The following is a 14,967-nucleotide window of genomic DNA, read 5'->3' as shown; positions in this document are numbered from 1 at the left end:
TAAGTACTAGGCTTACAAAGAATAAATCCTGGTGTTGATTTCTTTGACTAAAAACGGTGTACCGGCACGGTCAGTCACATGACTGAAACAAGTAAAACAACAAAAAATTATGCCAGTTTAATCCCGAGCAATGCTGGGTATCTCTGCAAGTAAGCAATATAATATGTCTGCTTTTTAATTTGAATAAGTTAATACATTTTAGCTATGACATATGTGACATTTACATACCCATTGCTGTCCAAGCAAGGCCCATTACAACTCCAGGTGGTGTCTGTTCATACATTTTATCTGTAGTGAAAAGTGGTTTGCCCACAAATTCTTGCAGATTGTCAGGGGTTACAAGAATGTTGCTGATCCCTTCCTTCACAATTCTAAATGCAGCTTTCCGATAAACCTATTGTTTTTTTATAATAGAAAAGAAAAAAAAAACTATGAAAATATAAAACAGCAACAAAATACTGTACAATATACAATTATCAGTCAATATCTGTGTCTCAAAATACAGATATGAGGGAGAGAGAAGAGAGTTAAAAGGGTTGCAGTGGTTGATTAAAAAGAACGATAAAAGTTAGAGAGATTGTTTCAAAAGACAAAATTTATGAATTTGAAGAAGCAAGAATAGAAACTAACTATGCTAGAATATGGATGTTAAATGGTATAAAAATGTGGTTACTCTTGGTCTGGCTTGAGTGCCAACTTACTATCTTTAAGACAAATTCTTGGAGCTAGTAATAACAAGAGACTGGCACTCCGTCGCTTATGACGTCGAGAGTTCCAGTTGATTCAATCAACGGAACAGCCTGCTCGTGAAATTAATGTGCAAGTGGCTGAGCACTCCACAGACACGTGTACCCATAACATAGTTCTCGGGGATATTCAACGTGACACGGTGTGACAAGGCTGACCCTTTGAATTACAGGCACAACAGAAACAGGAAGTAAGAGTGAGAGAAAGTTGTGGTGAAAGAGTACAGCAGGGTTTGCCGGAGCCCCGTGGAGCTTTAGGTGTTTTCACTCAATAAACACTCACAACGCCTGGTCTGGGAATCGAAACCGCGATCCTATGACCGCGTGTCCGCTGCCCTAACCACTGGGCCATTGCGCCTCCACGCTAGTAATATATATATGTATATATCATCATCATCATCATCATCATCGTTTAACGTCCGCTTTCCATGCTAGCATGGGTTGGACGATTTGACTGAGGACTGGTGAAACCGGATGGCAACACCAGGCTCCAGTCTGATTTGGCAAAGTTTCTACAGCTGGATGCCCTTCCTAACACTAACCACTCAGAGAGTATATATATATATATATATATATATACACACATACACATACATATATACATACACACACACACACATATATATATATATACATATATATATATTCTCCCATGGCTGTGATAGATTTTGGTGGAGTAGTTGTTTTCACTGTTTGATGGTCTTTCTACCACGCAACAGTGAAGTAGCAGTATAAACTGTTTTATAAGTGAAACAAATTAAGGCAAATAAAGTGATATGGTTATGTGATTGATCAGACAACTCCAGTAGATTGGATAAGAGTATTAAGTAAAATACTATGAAAAAATCCTTTCTTTTGCTTATGGATTAATTTTAAAAACACCAGCCATGGACACATCAGACAAGTTAATTTGCACTAAACAGAACAAGCTTATATCTTTTGGGTTACCAAAGAGACATGGCTGTGTAGTTGAAAAGTTTGCTTCCCAGCTACTAGGTTTTGGGTTCTGTCCCACAGAATGAACTTAGGGTAAGTATCTTCTACTATATTCCCAAACTAACCAAAGTAAATCCTCAGATGGAAGTGCATTTCACAAGTGAATCCAGTTGGTTTACATCTCAACAACAAACAGTGGAAACAAACCCAAAATTACATGTTTATGAAGACAACTTCTTAAACACACTGCCATACCTGCATACTACACACACACACACATCAATTTTCATTTTAAGAAAAAATATGTGGTTACACAAATACCATCAAGCTGCACACACCAGCAAATAGCAGCATACACACTATCAAATCTTAAAATCCAGATGAATAAAACAAACAAAAATCAAAATTTCATCTGGTCAAAAGTAAAGGACGAGTTATTTTTATGAGAAAAATTAGCTGTTTCAATAATAATACTAACCTTTTCAATTTGTTTCTGTAGATTTCTCACTCCGCTTTCACGGCAATAAGATTTAATAAGCAATCTCATAGCACTATCATTGATTTTAACAGTGTCTTGGTCAACACCTGAATTAACTTGAGCTTGAGGTACAAGGTAGGACTGAAAAATTTACAAAAATTTATACTGACCTTTTAAAAAACTGTGTTACTTAGAAAAAGGAATAAAATTTATTACAAATGATGTAAACAATAGAAGTTGGAAACAATTTTGGAGTTTGAAAGGTTAAAGAAGCCGACAGCAAGATAATTAGGAAATACATACAGTAATGCTTCGATATACAAGTTAATTTGCTCCTAGAGATAACTCATAAAGCAGAGCAATGATTTCCCATAATAGTAATGTCATAAATTGTAATTCATTCCCAGAAAGATATATTTTACCTATAAAATTTATAATACACATAAATAAATGGCAATAAAACAACAGTAGAATGTAAAGAATATTTTATGTGAAGTAAAAAGAATGTCAAGATCATTTATAATAAAAAACATTATTATTATTATTATTGTTTTCTGAATCACTTTTACTTGCACTAGACTCACACACACCATCATTTGTAAACACAATCGCCGATTCACTAGCACTGGTAGATTTCTTTTTAAAAACAAGAAAGCAGATAAAACTCATTCCGTCAGGTAAATGGCCCTGCCCAATATGTAGGAAAGGAGTGGGAAGTGATTCCATTTGCTGAACCAAGTGTAAGCTATGGACACATGAGAGATGCGGTGGAATCACAAGTAGGCTAACAGATAAGGTCATTTTTTTTTTTGTGTGGCAGATGCGCAGGAATAATAAGCACTAAGAGCATGAGGGATTTAGACTCAAATGCCTAGGAGGCTCTCTCCTGAGGTAGTAGATGGTTTCTGCTACTGAGGTGACCAAATTAGTAATAGTGGTGGATACTCTGAAAGTATTGTTTCTAGAATAAGAATAGGATGGGGGAAGTTCAGAGAGTTACTATCTCTGTTGGCAACAAAAGGACACTCTCTCAGAGTGAAAGGCAGATTGTATGATGCATGTATGAGAATGCATTGGTTTGGACATGTGATGCATATGAGTAAAGACAGCTGTATACAGAAGTAACTGCCACTGAAAGTGGATGGTGCCTGTGGAAGAGGGAGACCCAGGAAGACATGAGATGAAGTGGTGAGGACTGATCTTAGGATGTTAGGGCTCATGGAAGAAATGACAATAGACTGAGATGTTTGGCAATAAGAGATTCTAGAGAAGACCTGCCCACGTCAGTGAAACCGAGTGCTAGTAGTGTTGTGTCCCACCCACATGTAACAACAAACTTTTCATGCACCCTGCCCCAAGTAACTGAATTACATCTCTTCTAAACTGCATCTTTCTCTTCATAAACTATGATTGTCTCCCACTCCCCTTCCCTGCCCTCATTGCCCTGTTCATTGTACTGCTGCTTCCCTCCCCCATTTTTATACCCAGGTTTTCGCCAGTCACTGCAAAACTCACTCCCTAGTTGCACCTTCTTGGAAATACTTGACTGCATATATTATGATCTCTGTAACTCTCTCTTCCTTACTCTACCATCACATGTATGCTCTAATTCTTTTTACTTGTGAGTATACCCTCTCTCTCTTGCACTTTTGTTGTTTCCTATTCTCTCTCTTTTCCTTGCTCTTCCCTTTGGCTGGGTAGCCATGTATCTCATCTACAGCAGTACACCTGTTTCTACCCTCATTCTTGATCACATGCTCTCTCTCTCTCTCCTTTTCATGCTTTTCCCTCTGACTAGGTAACCAAGTATCTCCTTTACATCAGTACACCTGTTTCTGTCCTCTTTCTTGTACTTCTCTCTTACTTTCACACTCTTCCTCTCACTTACTCGCTGTTCTTCTCCCTGTCTTTCTCGATGGGCAATCATGTACCTCCTCTATAGCAAGACACCTGTTTCTGCCTCTCTATTTCTCTGTCATGCTCAAACTCAGTGGTTCTCAACCTTTTCACAGCGGTTCCCAACCCTTTTATTCAAATGAGTTTTCCCACAGACCCCTTTTAATATGCTTATCCTTATCATCATCATCATCATCATCGTTTAACGTCCGCTTTCCATGCTAGCATGGGTTGGACGATTTGACTGAGGACTGGTGAAACCGGATGGCAACACCAGGTTCCAGTCTAATTTGGCAGAGTTTCTACAGCTGGATGCCCTTCCTAACGCCAACCACTCAGAGAGTGTAGTGGGTGCTTTTACGTGTCACCCGCACGAAAACGGCCACGCTCGAAATGGTGTCTTTTATGTGCCACCCGCACAAGCCAGTCCAGGGGCACTGGCAACGATCTCGCTCGAAAATCCTACGGGAGCCAGTCAGGCGGTATATATATATATATATATATATATATATGAAATTTTAAATTTAGCTTATGGACCCCCAGTACTACCTTTGCAGACCACCAGGGGTCCACAGATCACAGGCTGGGAACCACTGCTCTAACCTTTCATCATCTGCCACAAGTTCCCCTCCTCAAATGCCCCTACCTCTCTCAAAATTCCTTGTCTTGCGAGTTACTTGGTGACCCTGCCAGTGCTGGTGCTACATAAAAAGCATCCCGTCCACATTGTAAAATGGTTGATATTTGGAAGGGCATCCAACTGTAAAAATCATGCCAAAGCTAACTTCACCTGTGCTAATACCATGTAAAAAGCACCGAGTCTGCTCCACAGAGTGGTTGGTATTATGAAGGACATCCAACCGTAAAAACCCTGCTAAAACAGACACAATAGCCTGGGGTAGTCTCCTATCTGGCTGGTTCCTGTCAACCATCCTACCCATACATGCATGAAAGACAGCTGTTAAACGTTGATAATAATATGTATATACACCCAAGCACACAAGACCACTAGCCATGGCAATATTTCTTCTATTACACTCAAGTATTGCACCTCAGAACCTTGTTTCACCTAACTCTTTAATTTCTCACTCACTATGGTGATATACTATATTAGGAAGTATGTTCATTTCTAAAGAAAGACAAACTCTTTGACCCAGCCAACTGCCAACTTATTGTTGTTACCTCTAACATCTCTACTGTAATGGAAACAGTAATTAACAATGAATTCTCTAACATCTTGAGTTTCTCTCTTAGCATCAACCACCAGCATGGCTTCAGCAGAGCCAGCTCCATTAGTGACCTACATTCTTACATCACTCACCATTGGGCTCTTGTATTAGAGGAATTAAGTGAAAACAATGTTGTCGCCCTCAACATCAGCAAAACCTTTCATCATGTCTTATCAAAACTTCTTGCCTGTGAGCTCTGCCCATCTTCCATCTCTTGGATCAGGAAATTTTTATCTGATTACACCATTCTAGCATGTGTTGATGGAGCTCTTTTTTCTCCAGTTCTAAGTCACCTCCGGTGTTCCCCAGAGCTTGGTTTTGTCAGCCACTCTCTTCCTGCTACATATCAATGACCAACTTGTTACATTAAAAAAAACCCACTTTTACATTTACATAGAAGACACAACCCTTCATTCCCTCTAACTTTCTCCAACCATGCATCAGCCACATGCAGCCTAGATACCACATGCCAAACCTGCACAGATTCCATAAATGAAAACTTTGAGAGAATCCTTTAGTGGGGCCATGCCAACCTAACACAAACAGCACTCAACTAAAGCTATCACAATTGCTTTAAATTCTGGGCCTCATTATCAGCCAAGATTCTTCTGGCAAAAGCACATCCTTAACATAGCTTGGACTGCATCTTGAAGATTACCCCTTAACCTTCAGAGTCAGAAATATTCCAGTCCCCATAAGTTGCTGACACTCTACAAGGCTCAAGTGAGACCAACATTGTAGTAGTGCTCAACATTCCAGACTGCATCCAGAGAAGGACCACTAGATTAAATGGCATTCAATCATGAATGGACACACTCCACCATCTGGCTCATAGATGCACTGCTCTGTCCCTACTCTCTGTCATTTCTATCACTACAATAATGGCCTCTGTTCCTTAGAGCTGGCTGGTCTTTTGCCTCTATCACTCAGGCACCCCTGATCCCCTTGCCTTTCTACCTCATATCACTTTTGGTGTGTCTAACCCCACTAACCCTACACTAACCATTATATTCAGTCCTTTCTCCTCAGAACATTTCCCTCTGGAATTGTCCCTGGTTATGTTTTTCTTGCAGGTACTGAACTGCAACATTAAAGGCATCAAGCTCACAGGCCTTGGAGGGCCTTCAGAAAGCATGAATAAGGTTGAGAGACTCAACAACAAAAAAACAAAAAAAAGAGAGACAGCTCTATCCAGGATTTACGTCCTAGAAAATAATATATGATACTAAAAAAAAAACGAATTATAAATATATGTAGTCTGGAATATTTATTCAATGATTCTCTTTTCACTACTTTGGCAAGTATGATGAAGTTTATGCTTTGCTGATGGGGTGAGAATAAGACTGAAACAGAACAGAATTTTCTCTTATAGTTACCAAAATAATTAAGATATTAAGCATTAATGTTGTTTCTTCACCACATATTATTTCGAGTTAGCTTTTAAATGCACCATACATTAAATATGTGAACACTAACATGATGACATTTTGATTTATCTATTCACCAAACAATTTTATCTTCCTTCTCCAATCAATATGTAATCTTATCTATTTACTTAGTAATTTGCTTATCACTACTTTATCAAGTACAATAAAGTCTATACTTGACAAGAAACGATTTTTAAATATTAGTCATTGACTAATATTGTTTTTCATTTAACCTTTTGGTGCTTCATGTAAGTTTAATTTCATACCAGCATATGTTGGTGAGAGTGCAATAGAGTATGTTTCAATATGTCATAATATACTATGCAATGTTCCATGAGATGTGGTACGTTTTTCTTATATTTGGAAAAAACATTTTTAAATATAACTGGAAACCTACTCTAACTGCATATGCCATGTCAAAACAGGCCAGACAGTTCATATAGTTATCTACTCTAAACATATAACAGAAGTCCAATGTACACTCACAAAGTGATACCATATATGGCAGCTTTAGATTTTTTTTGCTAAAAGGAATTAATAGGCTACATGCCACAAAATTGGAAGCTACAAGTAGTTAGTCAAAGTGTAGTCATTAGATAATTATACAATTACGAAGTAATCATCAAGATAAATTAGCAAGTGACAAGTTACTCACCGTTGCAATATTCATTTTCTCCTCTGCTACATAACCTGATACATCAATCATTTCCATACGGTCTCTTAAAGGTTCAGGAATGGTTTCAGTCACATTAGCAGTACAAATAAACAGAACCTATAAATAATATATATAGTAACATCACAATAATGATTTTACAAATATTTCTGTATACCCATACAAAGTCTTGATTTCTACCAAGATTTTACAGTGGTCTTCTGGTTCTCTTCGACTCTTCAAAGGATAGTGCAGCTAACAGTGAATTAACTGTCATCAAACTCCTTATGAAACTTTCACAAAATGTTTCTACATGCAACAGTGGCTGTGCAGTAAGAAGCTTGCTTCCCAACTACATGGTTCCAGGTTCAGTTCCACAGCATGGCACCTTTGGCAAGTGTCTTCTACTTTAGCTCCAGGCCAACCAAAGCCTTGTGAGTGAATTTGGTAGATGGAAACTGAAAGAAGCCTGTTGTATATATATATATATATATATGTGTGTGTGTGTGTGTGTGTGTGTGTGTGTGTATATTTGTATGTGTCTGTGTTTGTCCCTGCACCATCGCTTGACAACTGATGTTGGTGTGTTTATTTACCCATAACTTAGCAGTTCGGCAAAAGAGGCCGATAGAATAAGTAACAGGCTTACAAAGAATAAGTCCTGGGGTCAGTTTGTTTGACTAAAGGTGGTGCTCCAGCATGACCACAGTCAAATGACTGAAACAAGTAAAAGAATAAATAAAAAAAAATCACATATATTTTGTTCATAGCAACATAGAGTGAACACAGAACTAAGTTGCTGTGAAATGAAATACTTAACATCAAAGTGCCAACTATGGAAAAGCTGGAAAAGAATATTTTCTAATTCTTTTCAGTGCTCTTTACTCATATTTATTTACAACTGATTTAATAAAAGTAGATCTTGAGAAAAAAAAAAAAAATCAAAACAAACTGTTATTCAAAATATAAAAGTTCTAATACCATGATGATGTTTCAGGCAGAGTTCATCATTGTAGAAAGGTTTTGTCCGAAACAGAAAAACATCTCTCCTTATGACCATAAACTTGTTTTAGATACTTTAATGAATGCCTTTTGTGTTGATGAGTGCCATGGCAAGTTTTGGCAAATTCTAGTTTTTATAAATTCAGTAGCAGAAAGAAAAAGTCCCCGCGGAAGTTAATATATTCCCAATATTCAATATTGTGAAAAAAAAAAAAAAAAGTTCTATTTATTGTAAAGTAGCATTCAAAAACACAAAATGGAAACTAGAAATGGAGACACGAGTGCTTAAAATTATAATTACAATGGCACCTAAGAGTGCAAAGTAGCAGTTAAAATAAATAATAGAAACTATCTACAGAAGAATACTTAAATGTTTTGACAAAGATAAAAAAAACTGTTGAAATGATAATTTCTGTGTGTATGCATATGCATATAGGCACAAGCATGTGTGGAACTAAAAAGTTTGCTTTCTAAGGTCTTGTATTCAGTGCCAGTGTGCAGCTCCTTTGGCAAGTATCTTCTACTATTAGCTCCAGGCTGACCACAGCCTTGTGAGTGGAGTTTGGTAGACAGAAACTGAAAGAAGATTGTATGTGCATGCATGCATGTGTGTGCGTGTGTGTATGCATGCACATATGTGCATGTCCTTGTTTTGGCATCATGTGATGAGTGTAAACAAGTATCACCATTGTACAAGCAATGCTGTTCATTTTCAGTCTTGGCTGTAGGGAAATATCACCTTGCTGGGAAACAGCTAAGGGTTGGCAACAGGAAGAGCATCTGGCTGTAGAAAATTTGTCTCAACTAATTTTGACTAATGCAAGAATGGCAAAGTGAGTTTTAAATGATGATGATGATGAAGAGAATGTATATGTGTGTGTGTAGATAAATTTATCAGTTAGTAGTCCATAAGTTAGAAGAAAAGCACACTCAATAGAATGGCTATATTTTTATGTCATGAAGCAGTTTATTACTTGTTTCGGTATGTAACTGGTTAGAAGGTTGCCATTAGTTTCAAGCTAACTATTGCACAATATTGACCACTCTTCGGACATATTAGCTGGAATTGCATTGCCTCTCTTACAGTGGAGGTATATATAGACACTGGGTGGTTTGGTGTTGGTAAAAAGAAATGGAATGAAAACTGAAAAATTATAACATTTTTGTGGGAAGAAGTTATTTCTCATGGATTAGTTTTAGCCAAGGGTGAAGTGTGTTGTTCCCTAGTTGCAAAATGGACATGACCATGTTGCTAAAACACATTTCAGTTCATGTGGGCAGCATTCAAAAGTTTTACTTTATGAGTTTAGGAAAACAGCTGGATTGTTAGAATTGTTTAGAATGGTTTTTCCCTCCACCAAGCAGAACCTGCATTGTGTGCTTCCATTCACATATAGCCCAGATTCTAGTAACTTTCAGCTGATTTTGTACAGGGTTGCTTCTTCATTTAATCACTAGACATAGCAAGCTCTATATATTGTAATATTGCACCTCTCTTAGAGCCTAAAAGAGGATCAGTAATTATTCAGGCTGGCCTTAAAGGTACCTTCTATTGCCTCGACATATTTCTGTATTTTCACTTCTTATCAATCTTCCCTGTAGCATGTATTCATTACTCATAAATCAAAATACCTCTCATGCATTCAGCATATGCCTTTAAATGTGATGTTATATTATGTGTGGCAACATTTAAGAGGCTGAGAAGAAAATGTTACTTTATATGCATCATATACAACATAAGGCATTTAGCATATGAAAATATGTAGTGTGGTTGTGAAGATTGTTTTTGATATAATAATCAACCTGAATATTGCAATTTGTAGTCGTTACAATCTCCATAGGGCCAGAATATCAGAGCTATATGCTCTTTCTTCTAGTCCTTATATCTAGGTTAATACCTAATTTTGAGAGCATGAAACCTAGTGAGTCCACTTATTTAAGACAGTCTTGTGTTTTAATTTAAAACAATCTTCACAGTAGACTAACCTTGTTTACATGCCTAAAGTGAGAAAGTGAAATGACTATTTGTGATTATTTTACAACTAAAAATAACTTGAAAACATTACTTACTTTGGACAAATCTACAGTCACATCCAAATAATGATCCAAAAAATTGGCATTCTGCTCTGGATCCAACAGTTCAAGGAGTGCAGAGGCTGGGTCACCTTGGAATCCTTTACCAATTTTGTCGACCTGTAAGTGAAAAAGAAAAAGTTAACATTTTAATAAGAACTAACCAAAATAACTACAAAATGTGAGTGTATGTATGCATTGTGTATGTGCATATGGTAGATAACTAAACTAGGTACAATATATTTGTCTGCCTGCCTGCCAGCCTGTATACATACTTCTCTTGACAGGTACTTAATTTATTGACTATGAAAAGATGAAAGGCAAAGTCAACACACAAGCATGTTATCTATCATTTGATGGGTAAATTTGGAAGTATGTTTGCTCTCATGCACACTTTTATATACAAAATATACAAATATGTGACAAATAAATTGTAATAGTTAAGCTGCAGTTAATTGGTTAACTGAATTGTGAATTTCTTATATCTCATAAGTCTTTCAAGAAGTTGCACAAATAAGTTAATACTAATTTCTGCTTTTCATTTAAATACTGTGTTATTTGACAGTGTGGAGGCGTAATGGCCCAGTGGTTAGGGCAGCGGACTCGTGGTCATAAGATCGTGGTTTCGATTCCCAGACCAGGCGTTGTGAGTGTTTATTGAGCGAAAACACCTAAAGCTCCACGAGGCTCCGGCAGGGGATGGTGGCGAACTCTGCTGTACTCTTTCACCATAACTTTCTCTCACTCTTACTTCCTGTTTCTGTTGTACCTGTAATTCAAAGGGTCAGCCTTGTCACACTGTGTCATGTTGAATATCCCTGAGAACTACGTTAAGGGTACACGTGTCTGTGGAGTGCTCAGCCACTTGCACGTTAATTTCACGAGCAGGCTGTTCCATTGATCGGATCAACTGGAACCCTCGACGTTGTAAGTGACGGAGTGCCAACAACAACAACATTTGACAGTAGAATTTATCATATTTTAGTTGCATTCTCTTTCCACAAAAACTTCTGATTCTGCCTCCTATTGGCAATAGAACTTTTTGCCAATAGTGATTGGTTTCTAATCTTTAATAATTAAGCGTGAAGCATTTTTCTTGAAACAGAATATGCTTTTTCAAAAAATTGTTTTTAACACAAGTTTCTACCAAGACAGGGAAACTCAGATGTCCACTCTAGACAAGTGCAAGCCTTATACTTAACATTTATATAGTGGAGAAGGTCTTTGACAGTGCACTACATGAGAGGTCTGGTGGTTGCTAAGAAAACTGGGTGTGATCTAAGTTATGCACAAGAGTATTATAAGCAAGGTGAGACTTTGCACAGAGCTTACCAAGGAGTTTTATATGCAGTTATGTGTCCATCAGAGTTCAGGTCTAAGTCTACTCCTGCTTACAGTTTCCCGTCATAACAGTATGAAATCAGCCAAAGAATTAGAGAAAGGTTTGAACAGTGGAAGAGGACTTCTCTAGAATCAAGAGGTCTAACTGAATCTAGTAGACAAAAACCTTAGGAAGAGTTGAGAAGCCTGATGCCATTTTGAAAGTGCTTATCATTGATGTACAGAAAGAACAGATTGGAATTATACAGTATGTACCCAGTGTAAACTATGGGTACCCAAAAGATACAATGGTATGACAGGTAGGCTGACAAAGAAGGACTTCATATGTTGCAGATGCAAAAAAGTCAATAGCAGTAAGAACAACCATAAAAAGAAATGTTCAGAAAGTTTGCTAAAAGAACGTAAGTATATGTAAACAAGAAGTACTGATTACTGTCATTTTAACTTTTCATGAAAACAGAAGTTTCCAGAACCATTTAATATTAAATCAAATATTCAATTTACACTACATTTTCCCATTTTTTTTCACTCAGAATTGGTAAACGTTATACCAATAACTGAAAGATGACTCCATTGTATATGCAGTTAACTGACCCATTTTAAGTAAACTAGATGCTAAATGGTTTGACATTCCGGAAACATTAAAAAGAATTATGTAATTATCTGATACACACTTAAGTGGAATTGCCAATGGATTCTTTATATAAAATTGTTTCGAGCTTATGCATAAGATAAGTTTTGGGGGATGATATAGTAAATTTAAATGAAGCCAAGGACTTGACTGGTACTTAATTTATTAACTATGAAAAGATGAAAGGCAAAGTCAACTTCACAATGAAAAAAGAGGAAATTAAAAATGGTAAGGCAGTTTTTCTGTTGCTCTACTAATCTGTCAGTCTCCCATGATTATATGAATAAATAATGATATACAGCAAAACCAAAACTGACACAAACTACATCAACAGTTAGTATACACCATTCATAAACATGATATACTGTACTTCCACTATTGTGCACATGTGAACAATAGCAGAGCTATGGAGAAGGTGTATTTATTAGACTTGTCCAATCTATGCAACAATAGAAAAATATAATTAATGATGACGATGCCAGAGAAGGTAATATAAAAATGTTTGCCAATGCATAATGTATAATTATTATTTTTAATGTTCATTTTCTTATAGGTTGAATTGTTTTAAACATTATATCATCTGTCTTCAGTGATTCCAACAGAAGATAAGCTCCAGAAATTCATATAAACATTTTAGATATTATCAAGTTCAAAGAATCAGTCACTAGGGTCATGAGTTCATGTATGACACTTGAATTTCCTTTATTCTAAACACAAAACATAAATTCTTACTTGTTTCAGTTTTACTTGAGAACAAGCATCATTCCCATGAGGTAAATTACCTGTAATAGCTTGGTGCCTTCTCCAAAGAATAACCTGTATTTCATCGATTTAATATGACAAAAACTGGAATTTTGCAAATGTTTGGGAAATTCTATCTATTTTACTTTTTTCTTTTAGAAGCCAATAGGGAAAAAATTTATGGAAAAAGATTTACAGTTTAAAAATAACCCCCCACCCCTCTCAACTATAACTTTTTAACTTCTTACCTCATCTATCAAAACCAATGGGTTCTCTGTTTTGGTTTTTTTCAGGCACTGAATAATTTTGCCAGGCATTGCACCTATATATGTTCGCCTGTAAATGTACAAAAACATAAACTATATAAACAAATTACATACAACAAACTAGTTTATTTCATGTAAGGGAATGAAGATCTGCCATCAATAAAAGAATAATAGAAGATAACAATGAGAGCAAAGGTGATTTCACAACCAATTTCGTTTTAAAGTTGGTAGTAATAGAAAGTGAGGTGCATTTTTAAAAATGGTATTTGTGTTTCTTTTTCATATGTGGTAGTCCAGTAATTTGTGTGTGCATGTGTCTAAATTACGCAAGAATGAAAATAACTCTGACATCTCATTTTAACAGATATATTTACCAGAATTACATTAAAATATCTTGAAATACTAAAGAGTAAATTTATTCAATAAAATTGTCATTGGCTTCAACCACAGCTTCCAGACGACTTTGGAATCTCCTGCAACTCTTCTGGACGGTCTCCTTGTTTAAGTTGGTGAATGTTGCCATAATTCTGACCTTCAACTCATCTTTGGTGTCACAAGGAGTTTTGCTGGTTGTTTGCTCAACTGCGCCCCACACATAATAATCAAGGGCGTTGCAGTCTGGGGAATTAGGTGGACAGATGTTAGGGGCAATGTGGTCGCAGAAATTGTCTGACAGCCACTACTGGGTTCTCCTGCTTATGTGGCATGATGCAGAATCCTGTTGCCAGACATAGGATCTTAAACCAGGCCAGCACTACCTCCTCCAGGCACTTGATGTAGGCCTCCATGTTGAGTGTGAGGCCATGTAGGAAGATGAATGGAGGCATAACGTCGCCATCACTAGAGATCACTCCAAACACCATGATGTTGACTGGATGTTTTATTTTTATCACTCTTGGTACATGTTATGGGGACACAGCAAGTCAACAGTTGTCCTGTGTGTTCACCATCTGATCTTGGTAGAAATTTTTCTCATCTGAGAAAAACCAAAGCATGTTCGGTTGGAGGGGATGCTTGAAGTCTGTTCAAAAGCTTCGTAGTGCAGTCTTTCCTCTTGTCCTTGATAACTTAGGATAAAAATTAGTCGTTTCTCATCTTGTATCAAGAATACTGAATGTCTTCATGCAATACCTGCTTGGTAAGAAACTTACACACTCCCATGTCCCTGGCGATTGACCCGATTGACTTGGAGGGATTGTTGTCAATCATGACCTGGATCTCACCAACAAATTCAGGAGTTCTTTTCTCATCAGAACAATCAGAGTGAGTTTTCCAAGCCTGGTGAGGCCTCCTGGCTTGCCAGTCCAAAGTAAAACCGTCCAACCCATGCCAGCATGGGAAACGGTCGTTAAACGATGATGATGATGATGATCATCATCATCGTTTAACGTCTGCTTTCCATGCTAGCATGGGTTGGACGATTTGACTGAGGACTGGTGAAACCGGATGGCAACACCAGGCTCCAATCTAATTTGGCAGAGTTTCTACAGCTGGATGCCCTTCCTAACGCCAACCACTCAGAGAGTGTAGTGGGTGCTTTTACGTGTCA

The 14,967-nt window shown here is 37.2% G+C and overlaps 1 protein-coding gene across 1 annotated transcript in view; it reads right to left on the bottom strand.

The window, feature by feature from the left end:
- The window catches only part of LOC106872622 (lon protease homolog, mitochondrial), a 62,488-nt gene that overhangs the window by 15,777 nt on the left and 31,744 nt on the right, over positions 1-14,967 (bottom strand). Inside the window, exons 15-19 of the mRNA XM_052977511.1 lie at positions 13,401-13,488; positions 10,437-10,559; positions 7,368-7,484; positions 2,161-2,301; positions 229-394 (exon numbers count right to left, since the gene is read on the bottom strand). Of these exons, the coding sequence (XP_052833471.1) occupies positions 229-394; positions 2,161-2,301; positions 7,368-7,484; positions 10,437-10,559; positions 13,401-13,488 (635 nt within the window). The remainder of the gene's footprint in view (positions 1-228; positions 395-2,160; positions 2,302-7,367; positions 7,485-10,436; positions 10,560-13,400; positions 13,489-14,967) is intronic.

This window comes from Octopus bimaculoides, chromosome 2 (assembly GCF_001194135.2).
Source record: "Octopus bimaculoides isolate UCB-OBI-ISO-001 chromosome 2, ASM119413v2, whole genome shotgun sequence".
In the NCBI taxonomy this organism is placed as follows: domain Eukaryota; kingdom Metazoa; phylum Mollusca; class Cephalopoda; order Octopoda; family Octopodidae; genus Octopus; species Octopus bimaculoides.
The sequence above is the reverse complement of the archived record's forward strand: the minus strand, read 5'-3'. Positions and strand labels throughout refer to the sequence as shown.